Here is a 22,312-nt window from a genome sequence, read left to right as displayed (position 1 = left end):
ATACGTCGAACGCAACATCTTTCGGCAATGAGCTTTTTCAGGTGATACTGAGACGCACTCACTTTACTTTTCAATAATGCGAATACCAATTTAAAGCTGATCTAGTTATTATTTGTATTTGAACTAAAGTTTTGAATAGCGAAAGTTGTGACAAGCTGACAACTCTATGAATCGTCCTAAAGTCGTTCAAAAGCAAGCACTTGATGGTCCTTACAACCAGCAATCACCTGTAGCACAAAGCAAGGAACAAAGGAGAATAGTTTCGCTCCCATGCAAATCGTCGACTATATCATGATCAAGTTCACGCTAATACTACGACAACTACATGCTAATATTCGGGAAAAACTATTACAATCGCATTAGTTATAATGATCATTATTGTAATTATAATTAATGTAATTAATGTATAATTGGGATCAATAATGTCTATAATTACAATCGCATTAGTTACTCTTTAAATAAACCATCTTCCTAGAATCCTAGATAATCTAATGCTCTTGAACAGGAAAAATGTTGGTGATTTCGTGATTTCCTTGACAAGACGGTATTAGACCGTACAATCTCGCAACAACACTGAAAAGATGAACATAAACTGTATTTAATAGATTTTCCATGACGTGTTGTGGATATTCCTGTAATTTGGTCTTCAGCAATGGAGCAAATCAGCTTTCAAAGAATTACGATTCATTCAAGTACTAAGGAATAATGAAACGTTAGAATTTTTTTGCTTCCACCATCGACATGACAATAAAGTTTATGACGGTGAGCATCAAACTTTGTCAAGTCAATATGAAACAAATGCCGCTGCATTAACATTCAATTTCGTTTTTCTATAAGACGAGTGTTTTATTTGAATCCATAATACATCTAACGAAGTGCAGAGCTATGCTATAGTTATACTTGTTTTCCGCTCATGGACCTTTTGTGATTTTGTATTAGATCGAGCGTGTTCAGAATTTTACCCTGTTTACAAGCAGATTGTTGCACAAAAAGAAAAAGTTGAAACAAGAATGAAAAGCAGAGGAAAGCAAGGTCCAGTGACAAGACTGCTTTTTCATGGAACTTCTGCCGACACAACTGAGAAAATTTGCAAGGATGGATTTGACAGGAGCTTCGCTGGGAAAAACGGTACAAGCTGCAGACGTAAACTGTCAACATTTTCCAAAAAAAACATCATCTAACTCTCGTGATATTGTATGCTTTTCCCCAGGAACTGCTTACAGCAAAGGAGTTTATTTTGCAACCACCGCAGAACTTTCCTATGATTTTGCGAAACCAGGTCCCAAATATGAACGAAAGATTTTTCTTGCTGAAGTGATCACCAGAAAGTTTTGCAAAGGACACCGCCAACCGCAACAGACTGGATGATTTGTTTAGATTTATTGTATTAAGTCATTTTGGAATTGAAGTTAGGTTATATACACATTATGTAATAAAGTTAATAGAATAATACAAACCGCACAAATTTAATGAAAAAATAATGAACAAGATCTCGTTGCAGTAAACCTCTTAAAACTAGGAAGCAACCGTTCTGCTCTTATAGCATGCAATATAAATAAGGAAACGTTTCTGATCATTTCTGATTGGTCTCAAAAAACGAGCCCCAAAGCTATTCTTCCAATTCCATGGGTGGAGTTAAACACAAGTCTACAATACACTCGTCAAAAAAGTAAAAAGCCAAACCACACCAACTTGTGTGTACTACGTATCATAACGGATTAACTTGTAAAACAAAATTTCTGAACAAGGTTTCAACTCATTCGTCTTTTTAAATGCAGTTTTTTCCAAAAAAGTACATTTTTTGCAATTACGAGCATAAAAAATGTTTTTCCAATATATACAACAGCATTAAAATCTCCGAATATCTTTGCAAAGGTTTTAGTACGTTAAAAGATACATGGGACAAACGCTTGCATCTCTAAAAACAATAAACGCGCCAGGCGAGTTGACTTTATCAACGACACTGTCGTAGAGCTGGCTCGGTGTTTTAGAAGGAGCTACCGCCATTGAGCTACTTCCTTGGCAGTATTCGCCAGTGACGACTTCGGCGAGAAACATTCGTTTTTTTCCTTGGCCATCAGCTTTTGCATAACCATCCGACATACTGGAAGTAGTAGCAAAATACACACCCCTGCCATGCCATGTACCTTTATATCAAAATGGCACAAAACTTACAACTGTGTTGTAACACTGGCCTTGAAGTACAGTATTACAGCCTTTACACTGCTACGTATCTTACTGATCCCTTTACTACACAACTTGCGCTTTCATACATACCGTGGCCTAATCCGGCATAACTTCGGTCGAATCCATCTTTGTAAATCTTCGGACAAGCATCTGCTGATGTTCCATGAAAAAGTTCCCGAGTGACAGGATTCGAGATTTTATCTGCTTTCATTCTGTCTCCAACTTTATTCTTTTGAGCAATAAACTGCTTGTAGAGTGTTGGATTTTGAATTCGTTGAATCTATGAAACAGAATTAACTGTTTTAGCTATATTAACTGTTTCAATGTTTTGCAGATTTGAAACGATCAAGTCAAAAATATAGTTTATAGTTATTCCAGTTTAGTATGATGCTGGGTGCCAGATTTATATTTAAAAACACAGTTGAAAATGCTTTTGTATCAACCTGGCCTTGACTAGTTTTCAGCCCCTTGTTGACATATTTCTTCAAAACTGTTTTGTACTCGGTCGATTGCTGTGGTAATGTTTCCAGTTTCCACGGACGCCCGCCCATATCGGTCCAAGTATCGGGTAAGTCTGCAACCAAAAACAAAAGAACTCTTTCAGAAATCTAAAAAGATCATTAAACGTTGTGTATTCAATCATTGCATATTTTTTTCTATACGGACCGTCTGATTCTTGAGAAGCAAGACGCCGTCGAATTTTGGTCTTAGATCTTGATTCACGGCAGCTTTCTTCCATGCTGGTAAAATCCAAGTCAAATGTCCTTTTCTGTGATCCCACTTTAAGGGCAAGTGTCGTTCCTCCTTTGTCATTTTTCTGTGTGAAATAAAGTTTTCTATCTCTACCATACTAAGCCAAATACAGTAAATACTTGAGGAATAGTTGTGACGAAAAGATGGGTTCGAGTTTAACCTATCTAAATGCTTAGCCCAGCCCATTTCAATTTCGATTTTGACCCATTTAACTAGTTCACCAGGCACATTGAAATGTTGAGCTCGACACACTTCAATCTTTGCTCAGTCTTTTTAAGTCTTGAGCCAAATCCATTAAAATCTTGTGGCAAGAATTTCTAAACAAAGCCTAAATTTTCTCTATACCAAGTCCAGGTAGTGCTTACGTGTAAGAGAATATAATGCTGCGTGGGGATCATGGACATACGAAAACAACCAACGAGGCTTAAGGCATACTTGTTATGAATAAAATTTTACGGCAAGGCTATGGGTTCGTGGGCCGATCAATAGTTCAGTTGGGTGGGAGTTATGTGGGTTGGAATTAAGTATATATCTCATAACAACATCTGTTATAAGACTAAAAGTTGGGCTTACTATGTTTAGCAGTCTATTGTTCCTTTACATATCAATGCCTTGAAATTAAATGCTTATGTGAGAAACAAGGTGCGGTTATGCTTATACACGTATGTATTGACTTGTAAAAGTAGTTTTACCTTGTGTGCAAGCTCAGTTTTCCAGCTGTCTCTCTGTGAGAAGTCGACAAATGTGTGGGATTGAAGGTCATAATACTGCCATATCACGTATTCAGCAATTGCTATGATTTGTGCGTACTCTCGGACAATATCCGAAGCTGCTACATGCGCGTCAAAGACATTGTCCTTTATGCCCGATATTATGATTTTGTCTTTTCCTCTGAAATATGTTAAATGTTTTTGAGCAAAATATGATGCCATAAATTATAAAACCTATTTTAACGACAATAATGATAAACACAATGCATACTTAGAAAACAGAAAAATGTAGAAACGGAAACTTTTGTTTATTTCGATTTCACATTACGGGTTGAAATTAAAATAAAGATATCGCCGAAAGACTTACGACGCTTCAGATGTCTTTCGAAGATGAACATTGTATTTTTCTCCAATATCAATCAACTTTTTCTCGGCGAAATGATCCAGATAGGCAACAACTTCATCTTCTAATACTTTGGTTGCGCTCTTGTCATGAATGTGTTCTTTTACACGTTGCCAGGCCTTTTCAAAACGCAAACGCCTTTAAACGTCTGTATTAACTGTTATTTGTAAACTGAACTGAACAATCTTAACCTTACGTTGTTTATATTGATCTTGTGAGCAGCACAGAACAGGAGTTTGATGGATTCTCCTTTTTGACCAACGCCTTCTTTCGGAAAGATTGACTCACGCTTCTCTGGTTCACGCTTCTGATTGACGCTACTTCCTTTAAAAATAGTTTGGTTGAATGAGATAAGTGTAAGCCATTACACTTTAATATGACTGATTTTACCTGTCGAAATTCGACTGATGATAGACTGGAAATCACTCAGCATTGAATTTTGGAAAACAACAATCTCAATTCGTCGCAAATGAGAAGGTTTTGTTTTTGAAAAATCATGAAGAGCATCACGAGTTGCCTTGGCAACGCCAGTAGATGTAAAACCACGGTTTCCTTTCAAAATATAATTTAAAATAGGTAATTGTAAACACGTTCATTCGATTATTTCATGCATCTTTCTGGAACCTGTGTATCACTATCCCATTCAATTGAATACCTCAGTTTGTCTCTAGTTTAATAATTCCACTAAAACTAAAGGTTCCCCGCTGTAAATGTATCAAAAATAACTTATGCGTAAGCAACAGCATGAATTTTTTGAACCACTAACCGGTCCCAATTGCCGGCAAGGCAAGGGAAGAACACTTGAGTTGTTTGTTTACTACGGAAAATACTTCCTGCAATGACTTGCTGACGTCTTGGTTCGCCATCAAGTGAACCACATATTGACAGGAGAGTTTGCCTCCACGGGTGACCCTGCAGTTGGACGTTGAAAAACAAGGGTTTGAAGCGCATTCTTGTACAACTGTCTGACCCGCTTTTGCTATCAACTTTGAAGACAACTGGCCACCTACAGAAAAGTAGTTACGAAAAAATGATACCAGAATTTACTTTCAGCTGAAGATTTGAGAATGAAGACAAACTAAAAGTCAACTGACATCAAAACTCATGACATGTTTCAAATACGATTGATGCAAACTAGTTGCACGTATAAAACAATTATTACGCGTGCTATGCATTAAATCTAAAACGATGTAAGCTAAAATATTGGTGATTCTTATAACATTTACTTATGTACTTTTTACACAATGAAAGTAAAACAGTGAAAACGCAATGCATTTTTAACCAAGCTACATCCGATTACAGTGCAGTGGTATATTCAGTTACTCGCCATTGAGATCAAAATTTGGTCCAGTCAAATTGACAATTACATCAGAAGTTGACATGAGAAGATCTCCTTGCTTAACAGTAACTTGTAGTGGATGAAAAAAAGAAATTTGGTTCCCTGGATTTGCACTCGGATTGGAAGAATTTGAATCTGCTTTGGATGTAGCAGACTTACCAGACGAAAACCATTGTAAAAACGTTTCTCCAAAGCGCTAAAATTGTAGAAATATGCTTAGATTACAATTAATATTCAATATTCAACGCTGCATAAAAGTAGGTGCATACAAAACACTCACACGTTCAGGCATACTACACATCATGTAAAAGCTAATGGGTGTACAAACAACAAATAAATAGAACTTGAATTTTTCACAAGTCAGAATCACCGGCAAAATAATTATTTACACTGTCAATAAAGCAGAGCTTATTGGTTTCCAAATAAGTTAACTTTAACACAAAAATATGTATTAAAAATTTAAACTACATGTAAACCTTTTTGTGTTGGCTACGATCATCATTATTATTGACCCCGAAAATGATGCTAGCTACTTGCTTTTTGAAGCAAGCAAGAATATTGGGGTTAGATAATTCAATCAAATCAACCTGAAAAGCAACAGTTTTCAATTTGATTAAATTACATGTAGGCCTACTTACGTTTAAAACATTTTTGATATTAACTGTTATTAAAAGTGAACACTATACCTATAGAATTAAAAACGGTGCATTAGCTACCTGAAGTATGGTGGAGTATTCTACTTTAACAATGTTATCAGTAAGTTAATAACTAAGTTAAAATATAATTCTGCAAATAGTATGAATTCCATTTTACTTGTCTTATTGAAGATGACGATTTCATTTCATTAAAGTATTCAACAATCGCTTGCACAATGAGCTTTGAACAAATCTCTGGTTTCCCTCCAAACACTCCGCAGCTAATTGCTGGGATGGCAATTGATTTAAGGTTGAACTGGTCAGCTTCACTGAGACACGCTTTTATGGCATCTTTAAGACTCTGTTCTGCCCAACTTTCTGAAGAGGAATGCCACCTGTAAAAATGTTACAGTCAAGCATGTAATGCTGCACACCAAATGTATAGGTGTATTATCATATTAGCATATTAACAACACCAAACCACTTTCAAAAAGGATTTGTACAAAGTAATTTTCAAAAAGTGGCAAACACCAACTAAATATTTAAGTATTTTTAACTTGCACTCAGAAAACATTCTTAGCTTCACAAACAATGACACAGGCTGTTGAATTTTATCTTACTACCGGGAAAAACTAATCAAGAGCAGTTTGTCTCTGGTCTCTTAATATGGTTTATAATGATATTTAACTTACATGGGGCCAACTGCATGGATAACCTTCTTACAAGGCAAGGATCCCGCAGTTGTGGTGACCGCACAACCAGGTGCCAGTTCACCTCCAATTTTACTTTTCTGGATTGTCATTTCCTGTTGAATGGCTTTCCCACCTACAAAAAATGAATCATAAAATTATTGAAAAGCGTAAAAAGTTTTACATAAATATGTTTGCATCAAACTATTAATTCTTTTTGGACAATATTATGGCACTGATCCTTAATATAAAAACAGGGTTCAAGGAACACCTCAGCCAGTTACAGTATGATGTAGTAAAGGGACAATGTTTTGCATATATGTGATGTAGGAAACAAGACAACTAGACATACGGCATAGTGCTGAAAACAAAGTGGTACAAATGTATTCAGAAATGAGTACATGAGATACGGTAACATAGTTCATCAATCAATAGCGTTCACTGCTGACATACCTTTATTAAAGATACTGCCAGAGACACCAGCGTTCCTCAATTCCAATTCCTTATTTGATGCATTCACAATCGCATCTGCTGCATGAGTTGTGATGTCATTTTTAATCACTCTGACGGTGACGTTTGTGTTTGAAATCTGTGCACTTAACATGGCAGTTGTGGTCTTTTCCTGTGATAAATATAGGCCTACAGTATGTCAAAAATGAATGCAACTACCCTTGACAAACTTTAATAAAAATGCAGGCACACAGTAGAAGACTGTGGATGAAGTAAACTAATCGTAAAGTTGCTAAACTGTTTTACTAATAACAACTCTAAGTTATACATGACATTTACTTTTTTGTAATTACCATGAGCTTAGATGATGTTGTCACATTCTTCCGTTGTTGAACTTGGTCTGGATCAATAAGGATAGTGCATTTGGTTAGTGCTTGGGTTGTTTTGAGGAACTGGGCTCCTGTTTCACTTCGAAAATATCCTGACATTCCAAGTTCCTTTATACCATGTGTTGCAGTTTCAATTTTTGGAACCAACTCAGTCAGACGTTTGATTGCTTTTTATAAAAAGAAATTCATTAAAAATAGACTGACTATGTATCATATCTATTAAAATGCATCAAAGAGGGAATATCAGAAATGTTGGGCGCCCACCTGATCACAATACTATTCACAAACTTACCAGACTTAACATGGTCTGCCTTTCCCTGCACCAATATACCAAAATCATTATCTGTTGTCATGTGCCATTCAACGCTTTTCAGTTCTTCTTCCAGTTTCACTTCATTTGGATATTCACTTAGGAATCGAGCAACAGCATACGGCATCTTGATTACTTTATTTCCAACTGCATTTTCCATGACGTATTTCGTTAAGCGATATTCACCTTCCTCCATAAGCTTTGCCACACCAAGTAGCTCAATGCAGGAGTTTTGCAACTGTGTGCAATCAACAAATTAAGTATCAGTCGGTTGGCACAATTTTATCACAAAAAGTGCATATGATGAAAAATGAGATGTAAAATTAATGGCCTTCGATTCTTTGGACAAATGAAACACATATTAATAGTCAAATCAATTAAGCAATTTAAATTTACATTAATTTTTATAACCAATGCTCCTGATGAACAAAGACCTCCTTCAAATTTCTTCCATTCTGTAGAAGAAATAAGTTCACCAAGACCAGCCTTCACTGGAATGCTGCAGCGTTGTATGAAGTCATCCAGTATTGTAATTGCTATATCCAACTCACGTTGGTGAATATATCTCAGTTTTGGTTCAACTGAGCCTTGCAAAATACCTAAAAAGATTTTTTATTATGTTAAAATTATTAGATAAATATCTGGTTATTAAAATAAGACATATGAGATAACATTACATTTTAGCTTGGCTTGGCGAAATTGCACTTTGATTAACTGAGCAATATCAAATTCCGAGCTTCGTCCTGGTTTTAAAGCTTGGGTCAAAAAGTCCAACTTATCTTCGTCAAGAAATGTTAGTCTACTTGAATCAATTTTCTAAGTAAAAAAAAAGAGTTTGAGTACTTTAGATTAATATGAAAAAATCCTAATAAAATTTTGCAATAAAATACATGAGTTTTAACAAATACTTCATCATCTAACAATGGTTAGTTTAATGCAAATTTATTTTTGTGATAAGTTTGCAGCATTGTTGCAGCACCTTCAGCTGTTTCATTGTTTCAGTTCTACAAGCGTCCACATCAGTTCTTGATCCTGTGAAGATGACTTTGTAATCTTCATCTACAATGCTGATAGTTGTGTCTTTAAACCTACTTGTCATGGCATCAACAATTCCACAATCCTTTAGAAATCTATTGAGACAGACAGGATTTGCATATTAAGACCGATTGAAAAAACTAACATATGAAAGAGCAATGATATTATACAACAGCTACAAAATGCTACACAAACCTATCATAAACTTCTGAAGTTTATGAAAAAGGTTTCGGTGCATGATATGTAGAGCAGTTTGGGATGCTGAGCATGAATAAAATAGCTAGAATATCGGAAAACATGGTAGCATAAGTTTCGTTTCTAACTTGAAACGTTACCAATGCTCTATGTTTGCTACCATGTTTTCTAGCAATCTGGCGATTTCGATTCACTCAAAAAAAATGTTTATTTAGTGTCTACATGCTTAGTTGTAACATTTTAGTTAATACTTTCGAAACTTATTTCATTGAACATAAAACTATATCTTCCATTTAATGGAATCTTACTCAAGTTGCCATTCTTTGATTATTTCAAACATCTCCGTTTTTTTCTCCTTTTCTTCTAGAGATTTTAACCACTTGAATGCTTGAGAAACCTCCGTTTCCTGCCCCGCAATTATAAAATCACCATCTTTGGGATGATTCCACCTTTAAACAATTGAGAGCAGGATTGAAAGCTTAAAATATGAGCAAATATCAGGTTGGTAAGAATGGCATCATATTGTTTAGCTTTAGCCAAACATGCAGGTTCATTTATGTTTTAATAAATAAATAAACAAAGAATGCAAGTGAAAATGGGTACCTTGCAAAAACAGAAACACTTCTTCTTTGATCGATTTCGATCTGTGTAATATCACTCTCATTTCTCCATGAGTTTGATTTGCAAATGTTATCTAGATCCCTTGGGTCAAATTTTCCTACTCGCACAGTGTACTTTTCAAGAAAGGCCATGATCTTACTTTTGCATTCTGACTCAAAACTTTTCTGATTAATTTGTTGCCCATTCGTTCTCTGTAGATACAATAATGTTACGTCATTTATGTGGATATATGTGACACTGAACACAATGAAACCAATAAGATGTAGGCTTACATATTTCACTGGAAGAGGTTGAAATCGAATGATGTACTGAGAAGGACAGTTTCGACCAGTCAAACGTTTTGGTTGGAATTTGACATTGGCAAGGTTTTCAAACTCTTTGGTCATAGCTTCCATGTCTGTTTGTGACTTTTGAATAAATTGTATTACATCACAGTCAGCTTCTGATAAAAAGTCAAACTGACGGCAAGTTTGCCGCAACTCTTTGGTTCTTCCCGAATATGACTGCAGCCCTAAAATGTAACAGCAAAACAACAGGATGTTATAGGAAAAGGAAATATATCTGGTTGCACAATTTCAACAAAACGATAGAGAATGCTGAACCTTGGGTAAATAGTCAGTATTAAAGAGCTTTAATATTATCACATTATCCAATGTTACTGCCTTCTTTTAATAAGTTACTGATTAATGACAACAAATCAAATAATTTTGAATGTTTTTGTTTTTTTAAAGTCAACATACCCTTCTTTTCATGTTCATCTTTGGCCGCGGATGGATTATAATAACATAGTGAAATAGAGATAGCTTTGTTTCCAAATTGGACTCTATTTTTTCTTGAATTTTCAGCAACTTTTTCTGCATCTAAAACAAAGCAACAAAATCAATTTTAAAATAACACCAAGTATAATGTATTTAACTAGATGACAACTGAAGAGAAATTAAAAGTCAAACAATACCATGAAGGAAAATATTAGTAGTTGTCAAAAGTGAAACGATTATACCTTGATAATCAGCAAAGTAAACATATGCAATGTCATTGTCCATGTCTCGTTGAATCAGTGTAATAGTTCCATTTTCAGTCAGGCTTTTATTCATAAAGGTTAGTCTTATCTTATCATTTTTGATGTCTGCAATATTCACCACTTTGACACAATCTGTTGCACAAAGATGGACAACCTACATAACAAAGAAAACTTTACTACCTTAAACCGTGTTACCTAGTACAGTATATAGCAAAACAAAAAACAAGATATAGGTTGGCACTCTGTAGGTTAACTTTATTTTTAATTCTGCGTGGCTGCAAAATCCTGTTTTATATTTTTACCTTCTGTTTTACATCCTCTAATTGTAGGCCTATATCCCCAATTTTCTTCATAACTTCTTTTATATCATCATCTATCACATCAAAACACGTTTACATTACACAGGAATTAATACTCCAGTTGGCCAGATATCATTCTAAGAAAATACATTCAAACTTTGAAAATATAACAAAATGGAAATAATTAAGTTAAGTATTAAAAGTAGTAAATTTAAGTCTGGTATTAAGTGTAGTAAATATAACCAAAAATAAGTTAAAGTAGCCCAATACCACAGTCGTTCTTGATTGAGACAATGTAGCGATCACAGCCGTCAATCTTCTCCACTGAAAAAAACTCTGGAGAAAGGCAGCATCCCACAAGATCGAGTAAAGTGTCCTTATCAGCAAACTTGCCCTACATTTAATCACAAATAATTATTTAAGACTGAAGATACAATAGAACTTAGATGATAAAAATATTTCAAATAAATGCTTTACAACAAGGATCCACCAGGTGACCAGGAGCATATACCAAACCTTTGACGTTTTTTTACTACGAACCTACCTCAACAAGAAACTGTTTATCATAAGCTCTTGGAACAGGTTTTGCAAAAAGTTATAAATCTTTGGAGTCCAAGCAATGTTTTGGAGTTAGTAAGACACCATTTGCAGCTAAATGGTAAGATTTGGAATTTACGTTCGATTGCAAAACAAAATAAATATTCACCGTAACATAAGGAATAAAAACACAGGAGAAAATACTTACAGTTTTGTTCTTGAAATGCAATGAGAATACCATCTGGAAGACGAAAGATTTTGTGTATCAGACCGCCACCTGATGCGCTGGGATCTTCAAAATGACTTCTAAGCAAGCTGCTGGATGTTCTTTCAGATACCCCTTGTACTAAAACGCATCTAAGATGGAAAGAAATGAAAGAAGTAAATATCGAATCCTGAAATTACAAAGTTGTTCATGTTTTTAACCTGTTTTGAAAATTAGAAAATATTTCTTCATCAAATTGGAGAATTTCCTGCCAAGTAAGGATCTTCAATTGCTGTATTTGTTCTATGCATGATAATGTTTAGTAAGTTATTACCAATAATACTTATAAAGGTTGACTAACAACTATAACAAAACCAATATATTTTTTATATTACAATACATACATTTGTCAAATTATGCTGGGATTTTAGAGGTCAGATATGAATGTATTTACTGGTAATATACATAAAATGTAATAGAACAAAACATAATTCAAATAGTTGTTGCAGACATTGAATACTAGGACTGTGCCCATATGAAAATAATTTGCTGCAAGTTTACAAGCATTGTAACAAAACTATCGTACATATTTTATACCATTTTGCATCCGCATTTTTGGATTGGTAGAAGAAGAAACAAAATGTTGCCCAGACATTGAAGGATAACAATCTTGTCTTTGCAGCCTTTCAGCTGAAATCAGTCAATGTCACATCAGTAAACAACAAGATTATTGACAAAGTGAACAACATATATCAGATTAGAGGTAAAATTATTGCGTTATTTACTTATTTACAAATAAAAATATTTTGAAATTACATAAATACTAAAAAATTTTCTGCATATGTAAAAATCAAACACAGCTGTCTGCTGCAATATTGTTTGCTGAAGTGGACTAGGTTTAGAATTCCGTAATTATGTTTTTCATGAAAAAGCCAGGATTAATACAAACAACATACAAAACATTTTAACATTTAAATATTGGAGTTTATTCTACTTAAGCCTTATGTTCATAACCATCAACATAAAAAAAAACCTTCTCTTTTGTCCCAATATATTGACATATAAATGTTGGGTCCAACTTTTCTACCATGGTGAAATGCTTCCAAAGCAGATTGCTAAAAATGAAAATCAGAAGGAGTTTCAAGTACTATGACTTAAGTTAGTGAACAACCTGTGTAAAATACTTAGCAACCTCCAAAACGTACTAATTTAAAAATGGAAGAACAGAAAATGATAAAATAATTTTATGTAAATAATATTAAAAAGTATTTTAGTACAACCAACTACAAAATTGGTAGTTAATAAATTGACTCAAGTATTTTTCTCAAGTAGAACAGCAATGATGCAATTAAAATACATTTCCATTCCAAGGTTTTAAACTTTAAGCCAAAAAATTCATTCACTTCTACATGTTCCAATAGAAATACTTTTTCTACTTACTGGCAACTCATATTCAATTATAGCAAAACTTCTTTGTTTTTGCCGTTGCAAATAAATTCTGCGAATAACTCCATACCTTGCAAAAGAATAACTTTATAACTAAAATCAATAAACTATATTTGCAGTGCGGTATCTCTACACTTTACTATACAAGCTGGAGACATAACAGACATAAGAAAATAATACAGTGTCTCCTTTTCTTGCCAGCGTTTTACATTGAGCATAAATTATTTTGTCACTAATAATATACAAAAATTAACAATATACATAAATACCTTTTAAAATGAATGCCAAGCCTTGTTTCATTGAGCATATGTGAAGGTATATTGGTGCAATACAAAATACGTTGTCGTGGATCTCTTGTAACATTTTGATAGACAGGACTGATGGTGCTTAAAGAAGTACTGCCTAAGATTTGTTGTAAGAAAGTTTGTGTGAAAAGATTTAACAAGACAAGACATATTTAACGACTTTACACTTCGTTTTTACGACTTTTTAAAATTCACCTGCAGTTTCTAAAGCCCCTGAAGTATCACTTTTTATTCTTGGTCGTGCTTTGGTTATTGTAAACTGGTAACCTTTCAGGTGAAAGAGGGCATCGATGACTGCTTTTTTAATGAGACATTGCACATCTGAAGAAATGAAGTGACAGCAATAACAACATAAATTTCCATTAAAAACCCAATTATTCACTTCGCCTTTAGTGAAATACAAAAGCTTTCCTCATATCAAAACTATCCAAAGTAAATATATATGGAATGAATTCAAACTATTAGAGCCACCTGTAAACATAAAGCATAAATAGAGTTCATGATATTTTGAAATGTGTAGTTTAATCTGATTTAAAATAGAAATTTAGAAACATGCTTAAGAAAATATTGTAACATTTCATTATCCAAAAATTCACATGTAAAACAACAATATTGCTTACATTTATCTTCCTTTAATGTAACGATAGCAATACTTTGCTTCTCTGTTCCATCATGGTTTTCTGCAAACTCAATTTTGACAATCGCATCTTCAGTTTCCAAATAGTCATGCAAAAGATTTTGAGTCCTGCTTAGTCCATATCCTTCTGGTAATCCATTTACGGCAACTTGATGTTTTATGTCACTTTTTTGTGCCATTTCTGTATATTATTCATAAGTATAATATTAAAGTCATGGAAATTGTCATGGGTTCACGGCTTGTTTGCTTGGCTGATTAGTGGCGAAACTGTACTTTTTATAAAGGGTATTCCCCTACAAAAATGATCCCTTTCAAAATACTTTTCAAGTTTTGTGAAAACAATTTGCTTTGTATTATATTACAGGTAATGCGCCTACATTAACGTAACACAATATGCAATTACAAACGGTTTAATCATCCTTTAAAGAATCAATTTGAAAGATACAAACGATAAGTCATTTTTAGCAAAACACACAAATTGAAAACAAATTCATTTACCAAGCTGGGAATTCACCCGTAGCGAAACTAAATTTGAACCGCTATGATCATGAGGCATATCGGTTTATAATAACACGAAAGCGCATAACGCGTATATGTCATAATTTGTAATTTTTTGATCTTATTTAAAAGTATGTGATTACAAAAATAGCATTTAAAGCTACAAATTATTTTCCAAAAACCTTGAACTGGAAATATAAGAGCAGAGGTGGGCAATCGTTACTTTGAAAGTACCGTCGGTAACGGTACCGATACTTGGTCAAAAATTTACCGACGATTCCGGTATTCCGTAGTATTTTAAAAAGTAGTGCGGTACTTTGTCGGTACTCGTTACCGCTACTTTTTAGTAAAAGTTGCTGCTGCAAATGCAATGTTTGCCGCTATTATCTTCCCGGTAAAGGTTACTTCAGGTCAAAACGTATGTGACGTTTATCGCTTGCAAATTTTATTTGACATTTTTAGATTAAAAAAGATCAACAGATGCTAAATTTAGAATTAAGGTTTATTTAGCATGTATTTTTAAAAACATACTTGTTTAAATTTTGAAATTATCACGTGAAAGCACCGAGTACCGGAACCGTGTGAAATTTCCTGAAAAGAGTAATTCCTACAGAAATTCGGTATCGGTTCTTTTCCAAAAAAGTACCGCGGTACAGTAATTCGGTGCCATGGTACCGCAGTACTGCCCATCTATAGAACACAAACATTTTAATAAACCAGTAACGTTAAAGGGAGGTGGAAGTCCGACCACAAGTTGGCTTTAAATCAAAGAGTAGTTGTCAGTGAACATACTGGTGAAAAGATTTTTAATAATATGTAGGGGTTATTGCCATAAATAAGTGCCAGTTACGGTTCAGGCTTGGCTCTAGCTTAGTCTGGTACCGGTAAAAAAAATCAGGAATACTTTACCAATTCATGTGCTGCCATTGGTGACATTCCTACGCTGAAAAGAAACATTTGCATGCAAAAGCATTTCCGTCTGGAAAAGCATCTGCTTATGTTCCATGAAAAAGTTCCCGAGTGACAGGATTTGAGATTTTATCTGCTTTCATTCTGTCTCCGATCATCTTTTTTGAGCAACAAATTGCTTGTGGAGTGTTGGATTTTGAATTCGTTGAATCTACAACAAACTTATAAAAGTAATTTTTGGTATCTGACGGTTTTCGTATTTCCAAAAATATAGGTTACGGTACGTAAGTTTTGTAAAACTGTAGTTACCATCGAAATTTTCTCCTGAACTAAATGAAATAAATTTGAAAATGTTTTTGCATCAACCTGACATTGGTGGCTAATATTCAGGGCTTTGTTGGCATATTTCTTGAAAATTGTTTGGTACTCGGATAATTGTTGTGATAACGTTTCCAATTTCCATGGACGCCCGCCTATATCGGTCGAAGTATTAGGAAATTCTGCAATCAAATACAAAGATTACCTTTCTAAATATTAATAGTTTAAGTTTTGTTGATAATATGCTATCATATGCGGTTACATTACAATGTTCAAACCTTCTAACCTTCTTAGGAATGCAAAGCCAAGCGTCTTCGAATTTTGGCTTTGAATCCATCTACACGTCGTACTAAGTTGATGTAATCAACAATTATACAAGAGAAATTTTTTGTTGTAGGTTAGTCCCCCTTCTCGTACTGTCATCTAAACCAATGATGATAATATAATAAATAATAAAAAATGACTATTTCAAAGTAAGTCGCCCAGCCCGTTGGAAAATATAGGCAGATACGTTAGGGGAAGGGGTCTGTAAAACATCGATATACCGTACGTTACTTAGGAGTTAATTGAAGTTATATTTAAATTAAAAGAAAAATTTAGGTTTTGGTTACTAAGTTAATTATTGTTTTAATTTTTAAGTTATTACAACCCTGTCCGTATACTTCCGATAAAGAGTCGTAAATAAAAAAATGCGATCAACGAAATTAAATTTTTGAATTCTGGCTAGCATGATATTTATCTTGGTTGTAACGTTTTAAAACAAAAAACTTTCAAAATTAGCTTTAATCTATTCACACGAACTTTCGCAAGCTTGAGCTTGTTTTGTCAGGTGTAACAATAAAATGCAAATTTTCTGTAAACTACAAGCATTGAAACTTCCTGCTCTTGCCATAGCACCGTCAACAGCCAGAATCAAAACAAACTGCTCAATGTAACTAAATGCAAATTAGTTTCCGTAAGTTTGTCTGCGTGTTCGCCTTTGTTTTTGTGGCCCAACTAATTCACTCCAAGTCACACATCAACACGTTATGCTTTTTCATAAATTCATTTGATTCTTGGATCAAATACGTTGCGTTATTCAAAAATTGAATTTGTGTTTGAATGGGGATCTTAACGTAATGATGAAGAAAACTCATGACGATGAAATGACTTTAACTGCCACATGGAATTCGAATCTTAAGCTAATTTAGCATAAAAGTGGATTGACGATGTTCATCTGCAGTGGACTAAACTCTTGATATTGAAAATTGTCTCCTTAATTGCTTGTGACGCTTAGCCTATACATTTAAGTTATATTAATAAAGTTCATGAAGCATATCAATAATGTATTCAAATGTTCTGTTTAAGAATATGCTTAATGGGAATTTACCCACATGCTATTGTTGTCGAAATGTTGAAAATTTATGAAAACAGAAACTCGAACGTTGTTTTTAAATAAATGCTTTTCTCTAAGACACTACGTCATAATTTTGGTCACGCTAAGTGGGTGTTCATGTCTACTGATTTTTTTCGCCTAAAATTCTTTTCAGGTTTTCTGGTCGGTTTTATTTTGTAAAAAATAGAAACGTTGCCCACTGCAAACAAATAAGGTTTGAATGACAACAAAACCTTTGCACGTTTGCTGTGTAACTATGTAACTTATCCATTAAGCGCTATTTTATGTGTCGAAAGGTCAAGTTAGTTTTGCGTTTGCGTCCAAGTTAGTTTCGTCTTGTCGTTGCGTCCAGGCTCATTAACTTTTATCAGCGCTCTATACCAACATATTCGAAATTTTCCGAATTTTTTGAACAATGTTTCATCGTTTTTTCATCTAACTTACTAAAGTTTGGGCTTGACGGCGTGTAACTGTGTCTGCGGAGGCATGAGAACGGGTTTTCTGCCTTTAGACCAAGTTTATAACGCATTTTCGAAACACAATTTCGAAGAATGGTAATATCTCGCTTAATTCAACACCAAAAACATAAGAATCTTGCAAAATCCCAAATTTTTGCAATGCTTATGGAGTTGGCAGTACCAGTGTAGTCGGAAAATTGCCATGGTGGATTTTATCATCGGGAAAAGGGTCTCATCACACCCTTCAGAATTACTCATTATATCCTGTCGGATTACTATTTCTAACTCTTGGAATCAACGATAAACTACTGCACACCGCGAGCTTCAGAAGCTTGTTGAAATGTCGAAAAGCGTACACAAAAAGCTCTGCGCATGTCAATGAAATGGTTCTGATCCTGTCCTGTATAAAAAGGGTTCAAAGTGACAAAATAATATTTTGATAATGCACCATCCCAGCAACTTGATCATGACAAAGAAATGTGTGCAAGACGAAATTTATCTAAATTTATAAATAGTTGCCTTCAATACCAGTTAAATCTAGCGATGAAGATCGTGAATAACAAAAACCGTGACAGCTGCTGGAAAGAAAGACCTTCGCCAAGGCTTTAAGAAACGATGCCAAATAAGTTTTTGGAGTTAGGAGTATCCTTATACAAATACCGTGGTATTTCAAACCCATTCTAAATGCACAATATCGAATCTGTATTCCACATAGCCTATGCATGACTATGAAACATCGTTATAAAACTCAAGTGCTGATGAAACTAATGTACATCATTACTATGTCACCAAAATATTAAGCTTGACATAACCAAAATTTACAAACATAATGATGTTACCAAAAAGTAAAGTATTTTCTTTGTTAACTTATCAAGGTCTATATAAGAAATGATATTATATTTTAGCTTTTTTCTGCTTTTCTTTCAGAAAAATACAAGGATATTGAAAATCCGATAAACAATTGTTTTCGATTCTATTCAATTCTGAAATGGAGTTAATGCAGAATGGGTGGAATGAAAATCAGTAATGTGTATTTTTATTTATTTCCGTTTTTAGACGTTTTGCTTTGTCATTCACACCTGATATACATTGGTCTTATGACTGTGACCATTATAGCTGTAGCTAAACTTGTTGGTAATTACGAGAGTTGATGGGCTATTAATAAAGTTGTTTGAGATTTGTCCGTTGTTGATTTCCTTTATTCTTTAATGAGGTATGAAGACCAACTTTTAGGTTGGTTAAACGTCTGATTTTTTAGGTTGATAGTACAAGTTAATATTGCAATTTTTCGTCACATGCTAGAAAACAACATGACTTTCAAGAAACTATTCATGACTAATAGGCTTCAGCGTAACCACCTCCATTTTTAGGGAACTCCCGAATTAAAACATTACAACATTTCATGCTCCTAACAACGATTTTTTAAAGATTTTATTGCCTTTGCTGACTTTATAAATGCGATGTGTTGTCCACTTTTCATTAACGAGAAAGATCAGCAAGTACTGTGACAGAGACAGTTCTATATATCTCTAAGGCCATATTATACTTGTGAAAAGCTGAAGCTATTGGCGAGACTTATATTAGACCCCAAGTTTTAGGAAAAGGGCATGCGTACTGCTTCTTTGAATTTTGCTGTCCGATTATAGTTAAGTCCTACAAATACATGTAACGTTTCAACTTAGTTTAAAATAAAAAAGACTATTTACTGCTAAAGATTATTTCTATACAGCGCAACAACAATAGAATCTTCCAGGTGTGAAAAGGTGTGTATTTGATTTTATGATTGAAATATCAAATAATTCAGTTTTCAATGTTTCGCAGGGCCAAAATATCTTTTCTAAAATAATCAAAGGTTTAAATTGATTTTTGTTTACTAACTGATGCAAGGTAAAAAAAGAAACGGAATTCGAATGAAGATCGTCGTTTTTTTCTTACTGCTCCAGTTTGAATATGGGGTAGGTGTTAATTTGGTATTAACTCTTACTTTCTGACTTATCTGTTGTCCAGGTAGTCAAGTTTTTTATTCTAAATTCACGGTAGGCCGCGTAAAACCATTTAAAACAGCTGATAACGTTTCAGTACATTACTGATAAAAACTTTAGTAGCAGTATAGATTATTTGACGTCAGTCCACTGCATTCTCTGGGTCCGCTTAAAAGCGCAAAAACTAAAATAAAACACCTGAAGCACTAGCTGAAAGCTAGCTAGGTATTTGGTAAAATGCACCCATACATACGCACTTCTCAAAGTCCAAGTGCAAAAACAAATCATTGTTCAAAAACTCGGGAAAGGGGACAAAACCCGAACAAACAAATTTATAGATATCATGCGTCGCACGCAATAAGCATGGAGCTGAGTGCTAGTCATTGAACCCTTTTAGGGACAACGAAGTTACGCCGCAGGAAAGAAAAATGCACAGAAGTGAATAAATAAATAAAAAAAAAACAGCAGCAAACAGCTGTTAATCAGTTGCGAAAGTGGAATAAAAGTAATCAAAACAGGATCGTCGTGCAGTGAGTCAATTTAAACACTAATTGATAAATCTCATTTATATGCTTCGTTTGAAATAAAACAGAGTGTATAAGTAATTTTTCGTAGCTAATTTTATTGGAAGGGTTCAGGTTTAATCTATGTTAATATTATGGCAATGTTTGTATTAAAATACCTTTGTTTCTTACACCATTTTTTACAAAATGTTTAGATCACATTCGTCCTTCCTGCTCGTAAGGTGTCCATAACTGAGCGAGGTAGCAAAGTGGACGACAGAGTGTGGACTGCAAAATCTAGTGGCCGTGTACGCGTGCAAACGAGAACTGATTCAAGCATATCGAAGCAAACATTTTGGCTGAAAAGTAACTTAAAAGAAGGAACATTCACTCTGCAAACTTTCTCAAAAGACTTTTATATTTGTATCAACAAGCACCAGAAAACGTTTGAGTTAATTCAACATAAAAAGTTTTCTAAAAAGAATTGTTCATTTAAGAAAAGCAGGTACAGGAAAAATCAAACCATCGTTCATGATACAAACGGAAAAGATAAAAATGTTTTAATTTCAAGTGGTGGTGACATCAAGGTCGTAAAAATGGAATTTAACAACCCCGAAATGACGTTCTGGGGTTTTAACCGAGCAATTTAATGATGCTTATTGTTGATGCTTTTTCTATAGTAATATGCAAAAGAATTATACAAAACAATATATTACTTGTGGACAGTAATAATTAAGCGTAAAAATATGGCTCACGAAAATTTTGCTTGTACGTGTAATTGGTAAATTTTGTGAATGAATGAACATGAAACTGATAGCTGCATAAATTAGCACATGCACGACTTAGATAGAAATTTGTGAATTATTTTATGAAATTTTTGTAATATGTTTTGATATTTCTTTTGTATTTATTGGTTTCCAGTGCTACTGTGGCGTTTTTTCCTGTCATCTTAGATGCCAGGTTTGTTCTTCAACTAATGACCAGACTTTTTGACCGAATTTTGTGCTTTTATTAACGAGATTCAGAGAAAAAAATTAAGAGGTACCCATCATAGCTGGTGCATCTTAGTCAAAAATAGTAAGCCAGAGGTAAACAGAAAATCATGTTTGCGCAAGAGCTCGATCAAATCTCGACAGATTCTACTTCTACTAAAGTGCACATAACCTAAAAATCAGCGCGTAATTAACCACGTGCACGCAACAGCCTGAGGAAGAAATATGTGACAAATAAAGTGTGATAAGACCATTTGAAAGACTACAAGCAATCAGCTAAAAGTAAAACTTATACAAACATACATTGGAAAACGACACGAACAAGGCAATCTGCACATAAGATGAGAAATCATGAATAACGCGATATACTAAAAGTGTGATCAAGAAGTGTGTGCACTGGTCAAGCCTTTAATTAAATACAAGTATAGTAAATACATTGCTCTGATAAATATCTTTCTTTATTCATTTAAAACCCACTTTTTCATTTCAGGAGGGTTGTAAAGACAGCAGCTCTAAGAGCTCCTGGAACAGCAACTTTTCGCCACGGCTGCCCGCACGGCTAAACGGATACCAATGTAGTGTTAAATAGGCCAGGTCAGTGACTGTACCACCTGATTCTTGGACTTGTTGGTCTCTTACCGGTTGGTGTAACAAACATAGCTTTATTTGAAAGTCTTTCCTGGAGCATTCTGGTGACATATCCAAACCATTGTAGTTGCGACCTCTCAATTAGAAAAAGTAGGGTCTCAACATTAAGAGATTTAGAGGGACTCAACATAAGAGATTCCTAAAGGAGGCGTCAAACAACTAAAACTAAGATCTTTATGAATTTGTTGTACGTCCTACCAAAGAGATTTAAACAAATGTCTAAATCTCTTTGGTCCTACGTAGGGCTTTAAAAAACATGTTTAGACCAATCAGAAGGCAGCATGGTTGGTGTTGTTTACTAGTCTGGGAATTACCCTAGCAGTTGGCGTGCTTCGATGTCCCAGATCGTGTGCAGAGTTAGGCTAAAAATTAACATGAAAGTAGCTAAAATTGAGTTTTTTAGACCAAAAATTCTAGTGTTTATTTTGCGCCTCTGTAAAAAAGTTTGAATCATGTTTTTTTG

General features: G+C 34.3%; 2 protein-coding genes and 1 long non-coding RNA gene across 3 annotated transcripts; 1 reads left to right on the top strand and 2 right to left on the bottom strand.

Moving 5' to 3' along the window:
• Positions 1-1,360: 1,360 nt before the first annotated feature.
• On the bottom strand, positions 1,361-11,750 carry LOC143449544 (uncharacterized). The gene is made up of 29 exons (XM_076949795.1): positions 11,743-11,750; positions 11,581-11,608; positions 11,307-11,430; positions 11,040-11,110; positions 10,717-10,891; positions 10,457-10,576; positions 9,989-10,227; positions 9,699-9,907; positions 9,404-9,544; positions 8,845-8,995; positions 8,543-8,681; positions 8,262-8,464; positions 7,848-8,103; positions 7,520-7,722; positions 7,170-7,338; positions 6,720-6,852; positions 6,206-6,422; positions 5,869-5,979; positions 5,381-5,588; positions 4,820-5,059; positions 4,444-4,605; positions 4,250-4,377; positions 4,018-4,172; positions 3,633-3,831; positions 3,162-3,257; positions 2,854-3,004; positions 2,631-2,761; positions 2,278-2,467; positions 1,361-2,147 (listed from the first exon to the last, which is right to left on the bottom strand). Exons 1-29 carry the CDS (start codon positions 11,748-11,750, stop codon positions 1,879-1,881), a joined length of 4,626 nt encoding a protein of 1,541 aa, XP_076805910.1. The 3' UTR covers positions 1,361-1,878.
• Positions 11,751-11,791: 41 nt separating this feature from the next.
• Positions 11,792-13,560, bottom strand: LOC143463493 (uncharacterized). The gene is made up of 6 exons (XR_013118319.1): positions 13,494-13,560; positions 13,219-13,294; positions 12,812-12,893; positions 12,376-12,468; positions 12,000-12,081; positions 11,792-11,930 (listed from the first exon to the last, which is right to left on the bottom strand). It is a non-coding gene; the product is annotated as an uncharacterized LOC143463493 (long non-coding RNA).
• Positions 13,561-19,543: 5,983 nt separating this feature from the next.
• Positions 19,544-20,919, top strand: LOC143463482 (uncharacterized). The gene is made up of 2 exons (XM_076961967.1): positions 19,544-19,679; positions 20,425-20,919. The coding sequence occupies exons 1-2, from the start codon at positions 19,605-19,607 to the stop codon at positions 20,857-20,859; spliced, it is 510 nt and encodes a 169-aa protein (XP_076818082.1). The 5' UTR covers positions 19,544-19,604; the 3' UTR covers positions 20,860-20,919.
• Positions 20,920-22,312: the final 1,393 nt, after the last annotated feature.

This window comes from Clavelina lepadiformis, chromosome 1 (assembly GCF_947623445.1).
Source record: "Clavelina lepadiformis chromosome 1, kaClaLepa1.1, whole genome shotgun sequence".
Classification (NCBI taxonomy): Eukaryota; Metazoa; Chordata; class Ascidiacea; order Aplousobranchia; family Clavelinidae; genus Clavelina; species Clavelina lepadiformis.
The sequence above is the reverse complement of the archived record's forward strand: the minus strand, read 5'-3'. Positions and strand labels throughout refer to the sequence as shown.

Excerpts from the sequence above, each read along its gene's own strand:
- LOC143449544 (XM_076949795.1), bottom strand. Across the intron at positions 10,577-10,716 it reads TTACTTTGCTGATTATCAAG|ATGCAGAAAAAGTTGCTGAA; the intron begins GTATAATCGTTT and ends GCTTTGTTTTAG. Across the intron at positions 6,853-7,169 it reads TGGCAGTATCTTTAATAAAG|GTGGGAAAGCCATTCAACAG; the intron begins GTATGTCAGCAG and ends CATTTTTTGTAG.
- LOC143463482 (XM_076961967.1), top strand. The coding sequence starts at position 19,605 with ATGCAAGGTAAAAAAAGAAACGGAATTCGAATGAAGATCGTCGTTTTT. Across the intron at positions 19,680-20,424 it reads TGCTCCAGTTTGAATATGGG|ATCACATTCGTCCTTCCTGC; the intron begins GTAGGTGTTAAT and ends CAAAATGTTTAG.